We start from the raw sequence: 16,738 nt of genomic DNA on the forward strand, positions 1-16,738 counted from the left end.
GACCCTATAAAACACATTTTCTTCTATTGGTAAACCACTGTTTGTAAGCAGCAGTAAAAAAAAAATGCTGACTTGTATACCAATTACCATAAAAAAAACAAACAAACAAAAAATACAATCCCAACAAATACAGAGATAATTCAATCTAAAACTGCTTTTGGTTTACTAACTTAGCTATCTAGTTAACGGGCATACGGTACTAATCCACATAACTTTGATTTAAACAGCTACTTTTTTCTGCTTGCAGTGGTATTATATTTACATTTATTCATTTTAGCAGATGTTTTTATCCAAAGCGACTTCAAAAATGAAAAATAAGAAATAAAATAAAAGAGATAGTTGCCTGTGTGCTTTTCTTGCTGTATTTCCTCCCAACAGTTTGTTTTAGACTAATAGTATTCATACTCCGTCACCTAGTGAACCAAGATCAATGTATCCAGTGATAGAGACTACCATAAGTCACCCTGGATAAGGGGATCTTATGAAGGTTTTTTTGTTGTACCACTGTCACAGACCTAGATATAACAGTGGAACAGACATATTATTAACTTGAGCGATAGATGTATAATGGATTGATAAGTGATAAACATAACCAACACATGGATGAATGTGACATATAGGGTAGATATAAATGAATAGATGTATAAAACATGATTATAAGCATACTGTAGATTGATTGATTGAAACCTTTATTGCCCCGAAGGGAATTTGTTTTGCACTCAAGGAAGCCACATTAACATCCAACAACATTACAAACATAGAAGACACAAAAAAAAACATAAACAACACAAACACAGCAATGATAGTAACATACAAACATACAAACATACAATATGGTAGTCTAGATAGCTTAATAGCAACATACATACAGATGGATATAACAGATTTATATGTAGATAACTTTTCACATAAAATTGGTGATGCAAATTATAAAGCATATGTGTTCAAATGGCAATCAGTACATAAGTAGCAATCAAAACTGTAATAAACAATACATAAATAAAAAAACAGGACCGAAAAGACCAGTTTCCACTGAGCGCACAGACTGTCGAGGGAGGAAGAGAGGGATCAGATCATATTGCAGAACGTGGGCAGACGATTGACATAAAAGAACCGGACGCGTTCACAGCCCACACAGAGCAACGCTCCCTAATTGCCTGAGACAATGCGCGCAAGGACAGAGATTACCATGCTCACAGCAAGCTGGCCTTAAATACACCGCTGGGCCTGCTGTGTCTGACTGTTGCTATGGTAACTCAGGAGGGGTAGCATTACTGCAAGGTATGATGGGAAGTGGAGGGGGATAAAACACAATAGCTTCTAAATTGAACTCATAGCTTCATACGTTTACTTTTTTACTTTTTTTACTTCTCTCTCTCTGCTCTCCTTCATTTGAGTCTTTTTGCAAGTCTTACTGTATAAGGCTGTGTAGAAACTTTGTATACAGGCACAGGCACATTCTGATTGTAATATCCATCTGAGAAGTGAGACCAGCATCAGGCATTATATTACTGGATCTAATTTAGTTAAAAGAGCTCTTCCTGATCACTGTCCTTCCTTTACACTCGCCCTCCCTCTCTCTCTTTTTCTCATTTTCTCTCTCAGCATCTATGTGACATCTCTCTTCTGCACTTGCTTTCCATTTGACCTCCTGTCTTGCACTTGGTTGTATGATTGGGTTGAACTATATAGTAGCTGGTTCTAATGAGCTTTGCATTGTGACCTACACCAAAACCTTTTCACAAAGCTTTTCTTGACAAGTGTGTAAGACTGTACGATTATCCCAATTACCGTGCTCATATTAGAATCATTATTACTTACCACTATTTGGCAGCCAATTTAGGAGCTTGGTACCACATTTATCAAGCTGGATATGAAGGAATTTCTTGGTGATTCTTTCACAGGAGCATATACACAAAAAGTGTGGAATACACCCAGTAATACATGTGAACCACAACTGATGAGCTTCAAATTGTAGAATTGATATTCGCTGCAAACTTATATATAGATAATTAAATATACAGATCATTTTTAACATCATATTATTGACTATGATTGAAAGACTGGCCGATTCCATGCACTGTGAAGGAATTTTAGAGGCTTCTGGGGTTTGCACACTTATAGCAGATTCATTCAGGGCTTCAGCTCAAACTAAATTAACTCGTTTACCAAAATTTGAAGGAGGCATCAAGACCAACAACAAGACCAAATCCAAAACCATTGTGCTCCATGCACACGCCTAGTGACAATTCCAAGTCTTTAATCCAGTGCAGTAGTTTTGACTTTGATTCTTGTTTTTGTCTTGTCTGGTCAGTCTGCTGATCTGCTGACCTTCAGACCTCCATATTGGATTTTTGTTTTGGATTGTGTACCTAAATACTTAATATACTCTCACCTGCACTTGCATTTGTCTCTGCTGCTTTCGAGACACTCATTCAGTCAGTCAGGAGTGGAAATGAGTCCTCCTACATGTGCAGATGTTCACACAGCCAACATCAGCATAACTAGTGCTGCCTGTAACCAGTTTAGCGTAATGCAGACTTTTCAGCAGAGCAACACACTCATAAGCAGGTGGATGTGTGTGTAGAAAAGCTTAAATACGTACATATTAAAGCTTAGGATAATACACGGGTTAGCAGTGGAAAGCCACCACAACCACATCCACATCCTCTGTACTGCTTGTGTTTGATTGTTTGTGTGTATATAAACCTGTGTGACACATTGAACATTAATTATAGCTGACTATCTTTGCTCCTTTTTTCCTTTTCAATGGTCTTTTTGTTCATTGTCACTATATCAGTACGACTGGGAAGCCTGTGACCTGGTGGAAGGCTGCCGGTTTCCTGCAGGGGATGTCCTGGATCACTGCTCTCTCATAGGAGAACTCCTTATGCCTTTATGTTTACTGATCTTAAACCATGTTTACTGATTTAGTCTATTCTAGTATATCTTTTTGCCACTCAGTGTGTTCAGTGATCAGTGTTTCTCAGTATTGACTAGGCATTTTGCTTGTTTGCTACATACTTTGTCTTATTTGGGACAATGTAGACTATCAGTGGAGGAGCTGGGATAAAAAGCATGGCTGCCCAATGTACAGCTACTGTTTATATATATGGTGTGTTTAAGTGTTTAAGTAAACTCAAAGTTCATCTGATTAACTGCATGCCATCGAATCGACACACAGAAACAGTTTCTAAGAGATAGGAATCTAAAAAATTGTTTAAAATGCTTTAGATTTTCAAAATGTAATCAATATAATCAAATGTTTTAACCATATCAGCCACTGACAAAGCTATTTGTGTGTGTGAGGGGGGTTTTCTGTGTATGTGCACACAATGATTAGTTGTCGTCACAATGGCATTTTTCCAGCATGTCTGTCAACCCCTGTGCTGCTATTTTTAACTCTGATGCTGAAGGTGTGTGTGTGTGTGTGTGTGTGTGTGTGTGTCTTTGTACAGTCCTGTAACTGGACTCTCCTCTGTTCTCTTCGAGCGGGATAATTTTAGACAAGCAGTTGGACATTTCAGCAGGGTGTCGGGTGTCTAGCCCACCATCCCGTGTGTGTGCTGTGTATGTTTTTGTCTTCTCTCTCTATCCTTCCTCTGATTGTTTCATATGTGGTTCAATCGTACATAACTGGTTATAAAGAGCAGCTGATGGCTGTTTCAGATGAGCACTGAGATGAGCAAACTTCCTTATTGAACCTGGACATCCACATGTGAAGACATGCACTTTTTGTTTGCTGTATATCAGTATAGAAATAAAATATTTCGTGTGTTTACATGTTTTTGGGAGATACTGAGAATATCAGTGTACAGATTGTTAGGTTTAGTACATTCAGAAACATTCTGTATTATATTTCATGCTTCAGTCTGTGACGAGTATTGGTACTGGGTCTGATGTTGACCTTAAACACTGGAGCAGTATCCACTGATGAAGTTCATGTTTTGAATGCATGTGATTTTGATTAATACAAAACTGTGTGTATGAACAAGACACAAAATGTCTTAAAATTAGCCTGAGACATTTCTCACACATTGGTAACACACCCAATATCACGGACCTAATATGGAAGTGTATCTAAAATAGAAACATGGGATTAGTGCAGCTCTAACTAGAGTTCATATATGAGTGCTAGAATATGCAGCTTTTTGAAAAGGCAACAGTTTGTGTGATGATGCTGTGGGGTGGCAGCCATGACAAAAAGACCAGCAAAAAACATTAACCACATGATGCTGACTCACACACACACACACACACACACACATGGTGGCCCAGAACAGAAACAGCTCTACTGATGTCTGTTGTTCAATACCATATGAGGCAGAGTCTCTCTTACATGCACTGAATGATGAGAGTTTGCTGTCCAAACAGACTGGCCAACAGATTGGTGCAAATCTTTCTGATTTTGGCAGAAGCTAAAGATGCTAGAAGATCGTGTGAGTGTGTGTGTGTATGTGTGTGTGTGTGTGTGTCTTTTTGCTATCTGTTTATCTGAAATATCAAGAAGTTTTAATGCATTAAATGTAACCTGATCTCAAGTCAGCACTTTCTCCACCTCTTATGTTTAATCATGGCTCTTTCTTCATACAACTAAACCCATATTTAGTGATAGTAGCTTTTGATTAAGATATATCTTAAAATGCACGAAGCACATATGGTGGTCTCAGAGAGTGCCTAGTTAAATGTGTGTGTTCTTTCTTTTGTGTGTGATGCAGGAAAGCCATATCTCGCTCAGGCCTGCAGCACCTGGCCTCAGTCCAGAAACCTCTCCCTGCTGTGACCAACGGACCAGCCAAGGAGCTGCGTGCCACCATCGACTGGAGTGTGAGTCATACACTCTGTATTTCATGCCTCCTCATCCTACACAAATATAACTCTGTTCCAAGCCTGAAATGCACAACATTGTGTTTTAGCTCCTTGTAGAACTCAAACTCTTGATCTGTACCTCTAGGATTGTTATGCACTCTGTTCCTGAGACTTAATTGTCTGATTAGATCAGTTTCAAGTTATGTAGATGTTTATAATAAAGGGGACGGCGCATGTACGTGTTAACTGGAACGTTTTACAAACAAATGCAGATTTATTTTCCTTTTGTATAAGTGGGGAGGATCTCTCTCTCTGTTTGTTTGCATGATTTGCATATTTAGCATTCTGTTCTCAGTCATGTCTCTTAGAGATGACAGGCATGGGAAATGGGTGGAGTCAGTGGGCTACTCATTCCTGCTAGGCTTTCTCTCCTCATAATATGACCAGAGCCAGCATTATATTTACATTTCTGGAATTTATCCCCCTTATCCAGAGTGACTTTTTATTTCAGTTTATACAACTGAGCAGTTGAAGGTTAAGGGCCTTGTTCAGAGGCCCAGCAGTGGCTGTTTGATGGACCTGGGATTTGAACACATAACCATCCGATCAGTAGTCTAACATGTAACCACTAGGCTACCACAACCCTCAACGTGAACGTGTGTTTGCATGCGTTTGTGTGTACAAGGCAAAATCTCTAGGATTGAATTAACATCTACAGTCATTAGGGATAATTTAGTACTGTAGGTGTTAATTCAATGCTGGGGTTTTGCTATCATGTGTATGTGGGTGTGTGCTTGTCATTTTAAATGAAGTATACATTTTCCATTTGTTGATCTCACTGAGCAGTGTATCGTGTCAGAAGAATTGAGTTAAATATTATATATTTTGTTTATTCTCCAGGGTGAGTGCTTGGAGCCTTTGTATAGTGTTTCTCTTTATGTTCCTGTGTGTGAGAGATCATATTCATGCTGTAACACTCGAATCAGTTCATGTGAGTTTCTGCTGCTTAGATGTCAGTGAACATGTGAAATACATTAAGTATGAGAGAAGAGACAGTTTTTATCTGATAAATCTAGCATTTTTCCACTAACAAGCTGCTGGTGCTATTTTCAGTATAGCCTAATATGGAATGTCTCCAGAATTTTTTTTTATTTGAAAAAAGCCAGCCTTCGGATGATTGGTTTAGTTCCAGCATCGAAATGTTGCTGATCTGGAGCCATGGACTTGATGTCGAGAGGGCAGCATCATTTTATTGCCATGACAACAGCATAAGCAACTCAAGTTATTAAACTGACTTTAAATAAAAGCAAAAAATGTAATGTAACTTGTTATTAAAATGATCATTCAGTGAGTCTGAGGAATTAGTATTGCAGTCCTGTCTGAATGAGTTAATGCTAATGCAAATAAAACATCTTTTGAGCACTTTACTTTAAATCACTTAAACCTATAGCTACATCCTGAGATACCTACCTATATCATGAGTTGTTTCAAATGATGGAAGATTGGGCTTTGGAGGGTACAAAATGATGTTAGTGCCTACAGTCATACACCTAGTTTCACAACCCCGACCTCTTGTGCCCAAGAACGGCCTCCTTTTACATAAAAAGGCAATTTGATCAACATTGCAAACTAACCACAGCCCATCAGCTCTAGCATGGGTCAGTTTCAGTGAGAAAGTGAATCGAATCAACCGCAGAATGTCAGCTATTCATGCTGTGTATTTTGGGTTGTGGGAGGACGTTTGTTATAGACATGGGATGTTAAACTGATCTGTGAGGTTCAGACTGAGCGCAAAGACCCAAACAGCCGAAACACACAAAACCATGTCCAGATATTTGCCTAATTAAACATTTCTGCTAAGGTTTATTTATCTTTTTCTGTTGTTTTTCGAACAAGAAAGTAAAGAGTTTTCTGAGTATGTGATCAGCTTTAAATGGCCCTCAGCCAATATATTTTATTTTTGGATATTTTTATAAGTTTAGCACAGCATGAATGCTCACAGAACAGATTGTCACCTTCAGCATACTGAAACTTATGAACTTCGGGTTTTGGAGCATCTGATATCCATCATGCACTTTTTCTAAACTGAGACCAAGCATTACCTGTTTTATTCTGTGTTGAACAAACAGACAGCAGTGATTGGTGAGTGTCACACTGTTTGATAGAGGACACTGGAAACGGGAGAGCAGAGGCGATTGTTTGAAACCTAATCAGTGTGTACAGTTGCACCGCTCAGGAAGGAGAACATTTTTTATGTAGGAGTGTGTATAACCTGTACAGGATTTCTCTTTCTGTACAGGATGTTGGACCTGTGTCCATGAAGTGTGTATAACCTGTAAAGCTGAGGTGTGTGTGTGTTTAGGAGAATGCAGTAAATGGGGAGCACCTGTGGCTGGAGACCAACTGCTCTGGAGAGATGTGTTACCTGGGTGAGGAGACATGCATGGTGAAGATTACAGTGAGTACATAAGACTACTGTACATAAAGAGATCAAAACAACAACTCACTTGGTCATCAGTGCAAAGGTAGGATTTGCCTAATGAGTGTTGATAATAGTCTAGAATTTCTAGATGTGTTTGCCTGAGTTTGGAGCAAACAATCTTATTTGAAGATGAACTGCAGTGAGGAGTCAGATAAGTGAACGCCACAGATGAATAGATGTGTCATTCGAGTGCTTGTGCTGAAAGCCAGAGACTGCGATTAGTCTGAAGAGGATAAAGGCAGGCATGTGAATCCACGCTCGCGCTCTGTCAGGCTTTTGTTTGCACTGAGCACGGCACTATGAAGTGTTAAAGAACTCTTTGATTACCTCTCCAGGCAAGTTGGCATACTGTATATTTTGCCTCAAAACAAGCTTTTTATTGCAGGCAACAGGAAGGAAGAGACGGTGATTATAGTACAAAGGAAACTATGAATGAGGAAATAAATATAATGAGACAAACTGAGATGACTGAGATGACCGGTTATACACTGTGCAGTTTCAGCCGTCTTTTTAATATCGCGACATATTATCACTCTGTACAAAACCATCCCAATAAATCCTGTCAGCATTCTGTAACAGATGTGTGAACTCCGTGTCAGATCATATGATGAGGATCCTTTGATGGTAGACCGGCAATTAGGAAAATTACTGCATACTGCCTTCATCATCAATCAAGGTGTCCTGAGCTCATGCAGAAAATGGGCTCATAGAAACTCACAAGCTTTATTTAGAATAGTAGCAATGTTATGTCTAAATAATGTTATGTTATGTCTATGCCTGGTTAAAGGACATAATACTCTTGAGATAACTGTCTATCAAAGGAGCCTGAATCGAATACAGTTGAGTGTGATATATTAAAGGCAGGTTTATAAAAACTTTAGGCAAAATCAGAATCAAAATTGCTGGAGGTCAGGAAAGGTTCAAACTGGACAAACTAGGCAAGAACTTAAAAAAACCCAACCAAGCAGGAATCTAGCAAATTAAAAAGAAACAACCACCACAGACTAACAATCACAGTAATATAAGGTTTGCTAATAGTCACATACAGTGAATGCTTTTGTGTGTGTGTTTGTGTGTGCAAGATAGGCAACAGATGAGTGTAGTCAGATGTCCGGTGACAGAGTTTGTGTGCTTTGGGAAGTGTAGTCTGTCATTCTTGCAGGTCAGCATGTGTTCCAGTTTACAGACATAGATGACCTGACAGTAATTAGGCCATTTTTTCTGTCCATTAGCATGTGTGCACCTCACCTCACTTTGCACCTCACTATACACAGAGCTTGTTATACAGTCTGGTATAACTGAGCAAGTCAGTATTTTATATGATTGCTTTCTGTCTATTCTGCATTTTATGTAATCATGTGTCATCCTGCTATTAGTTTTAGAGGACAAGTATCGCTCACTGAGATATAATAAATTATTTCTGTCCCTTTGTTGTCAACTGTCTTTGGCCTAACTGGTGTTAAATCAGACGCCAGTGAGCACATTATAAATACGAAAATCATCAACCATTTATTATTATTATTTTCCTCTCATTACTCAATTCAATTCTAAGCCACTGTCTGTTTTGACATTATTTAACTTGCTCATTTCACACAAATTGAGAAGATCCTGTGACCTGTATACCTTACAGAAGCATGAACAAGCTGAGTAAAGAAGAAGTTTTTTATATGCAGAAACTATAAAATATTATATAATGTACTCATGCTTTGCAAATTGGCAAATTGCCTGGTACATTAAACAGTAAAATCTCAAGCTGGTGTTAATATTAAACTCTGCTTGAAAGTGAATGTAGGTTTATGTGCAATGTGTCATGTGCTGTTTGGTTCTCTTAAGAAGTCGGCTCCCCGGAGGAAATGTGCAGCGTGTAAGATCGTCGTTCACACAGCATGCATCGAGCAGCTGGACAAGGTAGACATATAATCACCTAATTTCTATCGCTGGGAGTCATTTTACTACCAGCCTACGGAAAAGTCAATCAAGGGAATACAACAGTGAACAAATGTCCTAATTTACTGGCATTTCTCTCAAGCATAAAGTCTCCTAATCCAGTTTTGTTGTTTCTTTGCCTGCAGATCAATTTCCGCTGTAAGCCTACGTTTAGAGAGGGAAACTCTCGAAACATCCGAGATGTACGTAGTACCTTCCAACTAGACGAATGAAAAGTATATGTGTATGTACAAAAGCATATACCTTCCCATGTGCTCACTGACGTCATTGTTTCTGTGTGTTTGGGAGAACAGAACGTGTTAAGACATCACTGGGTCCATCGACGGCGGCAAGAGGGAAAATGCCGTCAATGTGGCAAGGTAGGTCACACGAGTGACCCTGCAAGATCAACACAATTAATAACATTATACCACTAACCTCATCAATGCTATTAAATGGTATCAAAATGACCATTTACGGCTTCTTAGCATTCACCAAATCACCAAGAGATTGCAAGGATGTTTGAATCCTCTGTTCTTACAGCAACACTAGTTAACTGTGGGTGTGTGTGAATCGTGTATAAAGCAGAGGCTGCTTTTGACTGCATGGGCAGCAGTAGGAAAATGTGCAGTGGCTGGCTTCAGATATCTCAGAAGATTTTAGTCTGCAGTGTCTGCAGTTGGTAGCTGTTGTGTGATAAATGAGAGCTGACTGGTGGGTGAATAATAGGGGATAAAATTGGAGGATTAAAAAAAACCATGATGGCTCTAATAGAGGCACATGTACAGATGGATGACAGATTAAAGGAAAATCAATACACTTTGCCAGAATATAAAATTTTTTTCAGTCAACAAATGAGGCAGCAGCAAAACAAATCATTCTGTGTATATGTTTATTTAGGCAAAAAATGTATGCAGATTTATTAAAGAGCTTTGTTAGAAGCAGTAATAAAGCAGAGAATTGAGATCATCTTGCTTGTTTACTAGCCGCATCTGTGTTTGTTTATCTGCCGTGTTAGTTAACGTTCCTCTTCCTGTAAAAGTAGGCAGTTCCTATCCAGATGGTATAAAATGTGAACACACTCATTTTCTTCATCTGTCCTCATCAGCAGAATCGCTGTCTTTAGACTCAGAAAATGGCTTATGAAAATGAGTCACACCCCAGATATGAATTCTTCCATTTCTATTCTGTTTGATCTGCAGAGTTTCCAGCAGAAGTTCTTCCACAGTAAGGAGATTATCGCCATTAGCTGCTCGTGGTGCAAGCAGGCTGTGAGTGTTGTTTGAGGTGGAAGGTGACACTGTTACAGACTCCGTGGCTCATGTGTGTACCGGGTGCTGACTCCTGTGTCTGATGCTCTCCTTCTCAGTTCCACAACAAGGTGACGTGTTTCATGCTGCAACAGATCGAGGAACCTTGCTCTCTGGGCGCACATGCCGGGGTCATTGTACCTCCTTCTTGGATTATTAAAGTCAGGAAGCCACAGGTACGGCAGGCCTTGAGTAACTGAGAGCCTCTACATTGTTTGTTTTGAGACAGAGAGAAGCCTTGTGTTTTTAAGACATGTATTTGTAGGAGATGTTGTATAAAAAAAAAAAAAAAGCCTGATGCACCTGCATGTAAAGGAAAAGTGAGACTGAGATTAAGGTCTGTTAAGAGCTCGACTGCATGGTCTTGTCTTCTGCAGCTTGTTCTCAATGTGCTACTGTTCGATATAACAAAACCATTTATATGTACTGTATGCAGTCTTTACCATTACATGCTACCTGTTAAAAAGGCTTGTTGCATTTGCCGCACTTTTAACATGAATTTTATCTGTTCCATTAAAGCTTATAGAATTGATCAAACAACTGTCTCACACCCTCATGTTACATTCACACTGCAGGGCTAAACACTTTTTTTAGTAATGTGGCACTAGTCTGAACACAGTTCTGAATTGACCAATATGTGCAAAAAAGGTCTAATTTAAACGCTGCATTTAAATCCTGACGAAACGAAGTTATGATGAATGATGGATTACCTTAAAAGTTGCTTGACTTTAGTTCAGACTGTTCAGGCTGAGGTTAGATTACCACATATAACATCTGTATCACAGTTTTGTAACTGGAATTTAAAAATGTCAGATTCAACAAATGTCAGAAAACTAATTTGTGTAACACATGAAGAAAAAAACATCAGATTTAGATCACTTTTTCTCGCAGTTTAAATGTAGCTTTTATTAAAGCCGTTGAATTTAGTATCACAGCGTTTGACTTTCCAGGCTCTGACCTATGATTGGCTGATGTGTGAGGGGGTGTGGCAGTGTTTTGATTAATCAATTCAGGGGTTAATAGAAGGGAAGCCTCTCACACTATATTATTCTACCAAAAAGGACAACTTGAATATTTCTCCCCTTTTATACATGTACGGTAAAGATTGATTTTAGGAGGTGTTTTAAGAGTGTTTTTTGTTCTTTTAAGGACGATTAGCTTATTCTGCTTTTACCTAGTATGTAAAGGGTCATGATGTAATTTACAGGGAATGGCCTTCTCATAGAACACCTCTTCCTGGGAAAGAGAGTTAGTGAAGCTAATGAATCTGATCATGTTTCCTTATATAGGTACAAAAACAGGAGTGCACCAGAGGTCACTCGTTTCCTCTCTCAGTACTGTTAGGTTTTAGGCTAGTTTGTATCTCTGAACGTGCTATTAGACATGTAGACATGAGTCCCGTCTTTCTCCTGTCTCTCAGAGCTCGTTCAAAAACTCCGCTCGGAGGAAAAAACGGACCTCTTTCAAACGAAGAACCAGCAAAAAGGGCACAGATGTGAGTAGCCACTACATCTCTCAATGCGATGACATCCCTAGGAATGCTGGACATGGACAGATACTTTATGTCATAAAAGGAAAGTTTACACTTCCTTTAAAACTGGAGGACAAGATTAGTGCCTGTAAAAAATATCTTTCTCTATCCTCTCCGTTTCCCTTCCCCTAACTCCTACTCTGAGACATCTGTTGAAGCACCTTACAGCAACCTTGTGTGTCTGTGAGTGTGTGTGTGTGTAGGTATTTGTGTTTTGTTTATAACCCTCCTGTTTCTGCAGGAGGCGAAATGGCGACCGTTTATGTTGAAGCCTGTGCCTTCCCCACTAATGAAGCCTGTGCTGGTATTCGTTAACCCTAAGAGTGGGGGAAATCAGGTGGGAAAATATTTACCTTCTAGACAAGACTGACAGAGGAGGAATACATGTTGTGTTTGTCTTATTCTTCCTCTCATGTCTGCTGTCTTACCTTTAGGGGAACAAGTTACTGCAGATGTTCATGTGGAGTCTGAATCCTCGGCAGGTGTTTGATCTCTCCCAGGGAGGGCCTAGAGATGCGTATGTCTAAAACTCCACTATATTGCCTTGTTTGCCCTGTTAGATTTCTATTATTCTGTTCTTAAATCCTTCACACTAAAACATGTAAAGGTGTCAAGTTATCTACATAGCTGTTCATTTAAAGGCAAAAAAAGGTTAATGAAAGATGTATCTACCTTGTAAATCATTGTAAAAAACCCAACAACGCTTACATCCTACGTAGCTAATAATATTCAGCAGGTGTTTTTAAAGTTTTTATTGTGGCTACATCTTAAATGGCTTCAGTGTTGTGGACTGTGTAGGTTGCCTAAAAAGGAAAACCTAGCTACGTATCAGTGACGAGACTTTTTAAACAAAGTTGAGTCTAAAACTACAATGTTTATCAGGCCTGGGCAATATGAAAGCATAATGTTGTAAGTATCTAATGTATTTCAGGCATTGTCAATATTTTATTACTATTGCTATTATTAATTATTGGATTTTTTATTTAGTTAGTTTTAGTTCATTTTAACTGATTTCAGTCATATGTAAATATATTGTCATAAATTGTCATATTGCCCACCCTTTGATAAAAATGTTGGTGTTACCTCCTTTTTCTTTTCTTTTTTTTTTTTTACTGAAAACCCACAGACTGTGCAAACATGGATTTGTTTAATAATTCTAGTGCTGGGTTGTGATTCCTGTCATGCATGGTAGTGTTATGTGTTGTTGCACAGTTGCATCAGTCTTTTATTTTTGGTTAAGATAAAGCATGGCTAAATATCAGTGGCAAACCTCTGCAGGTAATCAGAGGCATTTAATGTAATGTAGAAAACCATTAACCAAAGCAAAAGTAGACCAACATCAACTCAGTGTCATTACAGAATAAACTTGAACCACCTTATAATTCTAAAGATTAATATGCAAGACTTTACTTTAATCCTCAAATGCATTTAAATACTAAGTCGAAAAATTTGAATGCAATCTTTGAAAGGCTTTAAAAGACAATATTAGTAGCATCTATCTATCTATCTATCTATCTATCTATCTATCTATCTATCTATCTATCTATCTATCTATCTATCTATCTATCTATCTATATATATATATATATATATATATATATATTTATATATATATATATATATAGAGAGAGAGAGAGAGAGAGAGAGAGAGAGAGAGAGAGAGAGAGAGAGAGTTCAATGTTCCAGAAGTTTCTATCTAGTCTCAGATCATGCCAGGTTCCCACTTGGGTTTGCCTCCAAATTGAGCTGTTTTCTGTGGGCAGTGACGCTCATCCCAGTGCTCAGAGGGACTCTGCTGTTTGTTCTGAGCTGACAGAGGGGCTTAAGGAAAAGAAACAGAAAGAGAGCCATGGAGGGATGAAGTTAGACAGAGGCAGAAAGAGCAACACACAAAGAAGGAGTGAGAAAGTGGCATGCAAACACACATGAGACTATACTGAAAAAACGAGGAAACAAAGAGAGAAAAAGAGTGCAAAAGAGGGCAGGACCCAGCTGGTGGTGCCTACTGCTGAGCTTAGCCTGACAGATCTGTGATTAAAGCCTCCCTGCCAAAACATGCGTCTTTAGCCAGGAGCAGATACCAAAACACTGATCGGTCTGTGCCTGTTTAGGAAAATAGAGTAAGAGAATCACAGATTTAACTATATTATTTGACTTTTTCCTTTATGACTCAGGTTGGAATTGTACAGGAAAGTGCCAAATCTTCGCATCCTTGCCTGTGGAGGTGACGGGACGGTAAGTTTTGACTTTAAAATTAGACCTCCCCCTGGTGAGAGATGTGCAGAACAGCAAGCTAGAAATATCCCTTATGATACCACAACACTGTTTAATTCTCAAATCTCATGATTCTGGAGGAGTTGATTAATTGTCTGTAACAGCGTGGCTGATTATATTAATGCACTCGTTCTAATGTATTAATGTCATCATTCATGTGACATTATAGGGCAGACACTCCATATAATTTAAACTTAATAATAAAAAACATATAATAATATTAAACTTTTAACAGACTCCATTTCAGGAGATGAGAGAATATAAGAGAAGCTGGAGGAAACCCTGCATGGGGCATACTGTTATAGGGAAATCATTAATACTCTGGTCATGTGATACTTTACCACATGACAATCCTATTTCAACAACTATAGGTGTATTCTCTGCTCTCAGCTTTCTAGATTAAACTCATTAACTAAAGAGCAAGCCTGATCTGGAGTGATGTGAGGAAGGTAATTCAGGACCAGTATGGAGTAACACTGCTATAAGTTATACTTATACTCTTTGCCCACTCCAATCTATTCAATCGCCTGAATTTTAGTGTCATATATTATCGAACACCTAGTACAAAATGTGTAGTTGTTATACAGATCACACTGAATCCAGCATGTGCCTGTGTGCCGATTGCTGCAGGTGGGCTGGATCCTATCTGTGCTGGACGAACTACAGATGAACCCACAGCCTCCCGTGGCTGTTCTTCCTCTTGGCACAGGAAATGACCTCGCCAGGACACTCAACTGGGGGGGAGTGAGTCATCTTCTTCCTGACCTCACACTGTAGTTAGCAAAAAGATATATATGAATGATTCATGAACTGAAAACTATTGATTAATAAACAGTGTGCAGCCTGGCTTCTTTCAGAGAGCACTCAGTTGGCGCTGATGCTAGAATCATTGCCGTTCAGAATACGTGTGCACTCAAAACAAGAACGGGCCAAAGACGGAACAAAATAAACTTGGAGTTCTAGTATTAGTTTCTTTTCTTGGACGACTGCAAAAGCAGCCGCATCATTGTTCTAGTGTGCAATGTCTAACGTGGAAAGTGTGCATCTGGCCATTAGTAGCCGTGGAAAAATGGTTGACAAAACAGAACTTAAATCGACAATAACATAAAAACGAAATTCACAATTACAGTCAATTCAACCTGTTTTGGGTGACAATATGACAAAATAGAAATAATGTTGTAGACTTTCAACTCATTAAAAATCTCAAATCAGACAGAGTTTGTGCTTTGAGGTTTGCTTGTGCTACTACTGTTTGTTAGTGTTTGTTATCTCTGCTTATTATTCAGTTATTTATTATAGTACATATCAATCACTAACTGACGTGAATTATTCAGTAACTACAAAGAATTAAATAGGAAAGATATACAGTAATAAAGCAGTAGTAATATATTAATGAGAGTGATGATGAATAGGCTCACTGATGGGTCCTGGAAGCTTTAGAGATTATTTTATAATGTGTAAGAAATAAAATTGGAGAACATTATTTCAGTTTTATAAGCAACACCTGTGGAGTAGACTATTGTGTGTGTTTGTTTTTACACTGTATAATGCAGCCTGCATAGCCAATAATTAGAAGCCAATAATGCTGCAAGCTTGAACCATGGTACTTCTTGTCCTGTAATTGTATTAAAGGGGTAGCTCAACTGGTTCAGGCCCAGGGTTGTTGATTGGAAGGTTTAAAGTGTTTCTGGTTTTCGGGTGATAATGGTTCTTGCACATGATGTAATGTGTTAAAGCCCTGTCTGTACTATTATTGTGGATTGCTTAATATAAGGGGCAACTATTAAAACCTTCACACGTCAGCTCGCTCTGCTTCACAATCAGCGACTGAAGCTTTGAGCAAGGGTATAATGAAAGTGTGTTTCTGATGCTAATTATCACCTCTTCTAATGAGAGACGGGTTTCTGTGTACCATCTTTGAAGCTTCTCTAGAGGCAGGCAGCTTCAAAGCAGACAGAAGGGATGAGAAGTGGAGCCTGGGTGAGGGGAGGCACAGGGTTGTCAGTAATAATTATATTTATTAATGTTATGCTGCATTAAATCTGTGTGGCAATTATATTCTCATGATGACTATACAGTACACAGTAACAATAACACAATTATTGTTTCTCTACAAATTGCATAAATGAGACAGCATGGCATAACAAGCTAGGCTTTGTTTACTTGTGTGCTTGGATATTAGGTATAGAAACAAAAAACGCTTATGGTATAATTTGATTTGTTGGCCTTCCAAACATAGCTTGGCTGGTGAAGTAGGCTTGATTATGAAGAGGGCTAACTGAGTGATTATTCTCTAAATATAAAAGCCCTTATTCTTAAGTATGTGCTGTTATTAACGCTGCCAGCGGGAGCTGGAAACTAGCAAGCCGTGACCTTGACAAGTCTGGAGTTCTTCTCTTTCTCTCT

At 38.7% G+C, this 16,738-nt stretch overlaps 1 protein-coding gene across 4 annotated transcripts in view; it reads left to right on the forward strand.

Moving 5' to 3' along the window:
- dgki (diacylglycerol kinase, iota) overlaps window positions 1-16,738 on the forward strand; it is a 57,060-nt gene that overhangs the window by 22,963 nt on the left and 17,359 nt on the right. For 2 of the 4 annotated variants that reach the window (XM_060889726.1, XM_060889729.1), the window contains exons 2-13: window positions 4,719-4,827; window positions 7,172-7,267; window positions 9,125-9,199; window positions 9,364-9,420; window positions 9,532-9,597; window positions 10,420-10,488; window positions 10,587-10,703; window positions 11,948-12,022; window positions 12,300-12,395; window positions 12,493-12,575; window positions 14,233-14,293; window positions 14,963-15,076. In XM_060889726.1, the coding sequence (XP_060745709.1) occupies window positions 4,719-4,827; window positions 7,172-7,267; window positions 9,125-9,199; window positions 9,364-9,420; window positions 9,532-9,597; window positions 10,420-10,488; window positions 10,587-10,703; window positions 11,948-12,022; window positions 12,300-12,395; window positions 12,493-12,575; window positions 14,233-14,293; window positions 14,963-15,076 (1,018 nt within the window). The remainder of the gene's footprint in view (window positions 1-4,718; window positions 4,828-7,171; window positions 7,268-9,124; window positions 9,200-9,363; window positions 9,421-9,531; window positions 9,598-10,419; window positions 10,489-10,586; window positions 10,704-11,947; window positions 12,023-12,299; window positions 12,396-12,492; window positions 12,576-14,232; window positions 14,294-14,962; window positions 15,077-16,738) is intronic. The other 2 variants (XM_060889728.1, XM_060889730.1) reach the window with 1 other exon arrangement.

Source organism: Tachysurus vachellii, chromosome 16, assembly GCF_030014155.1.
Source record: "Tachysurus vachellii isolate PV-2020 chromosome 16, HZAU_Pvac_v1, whole genome shotgun sequence".
NCBI lineage: Eukaryota > Metazoa > Chordata > Actinopteri > Siluriformes > Bagridae > Tachysurus > Tachysurus vachellii.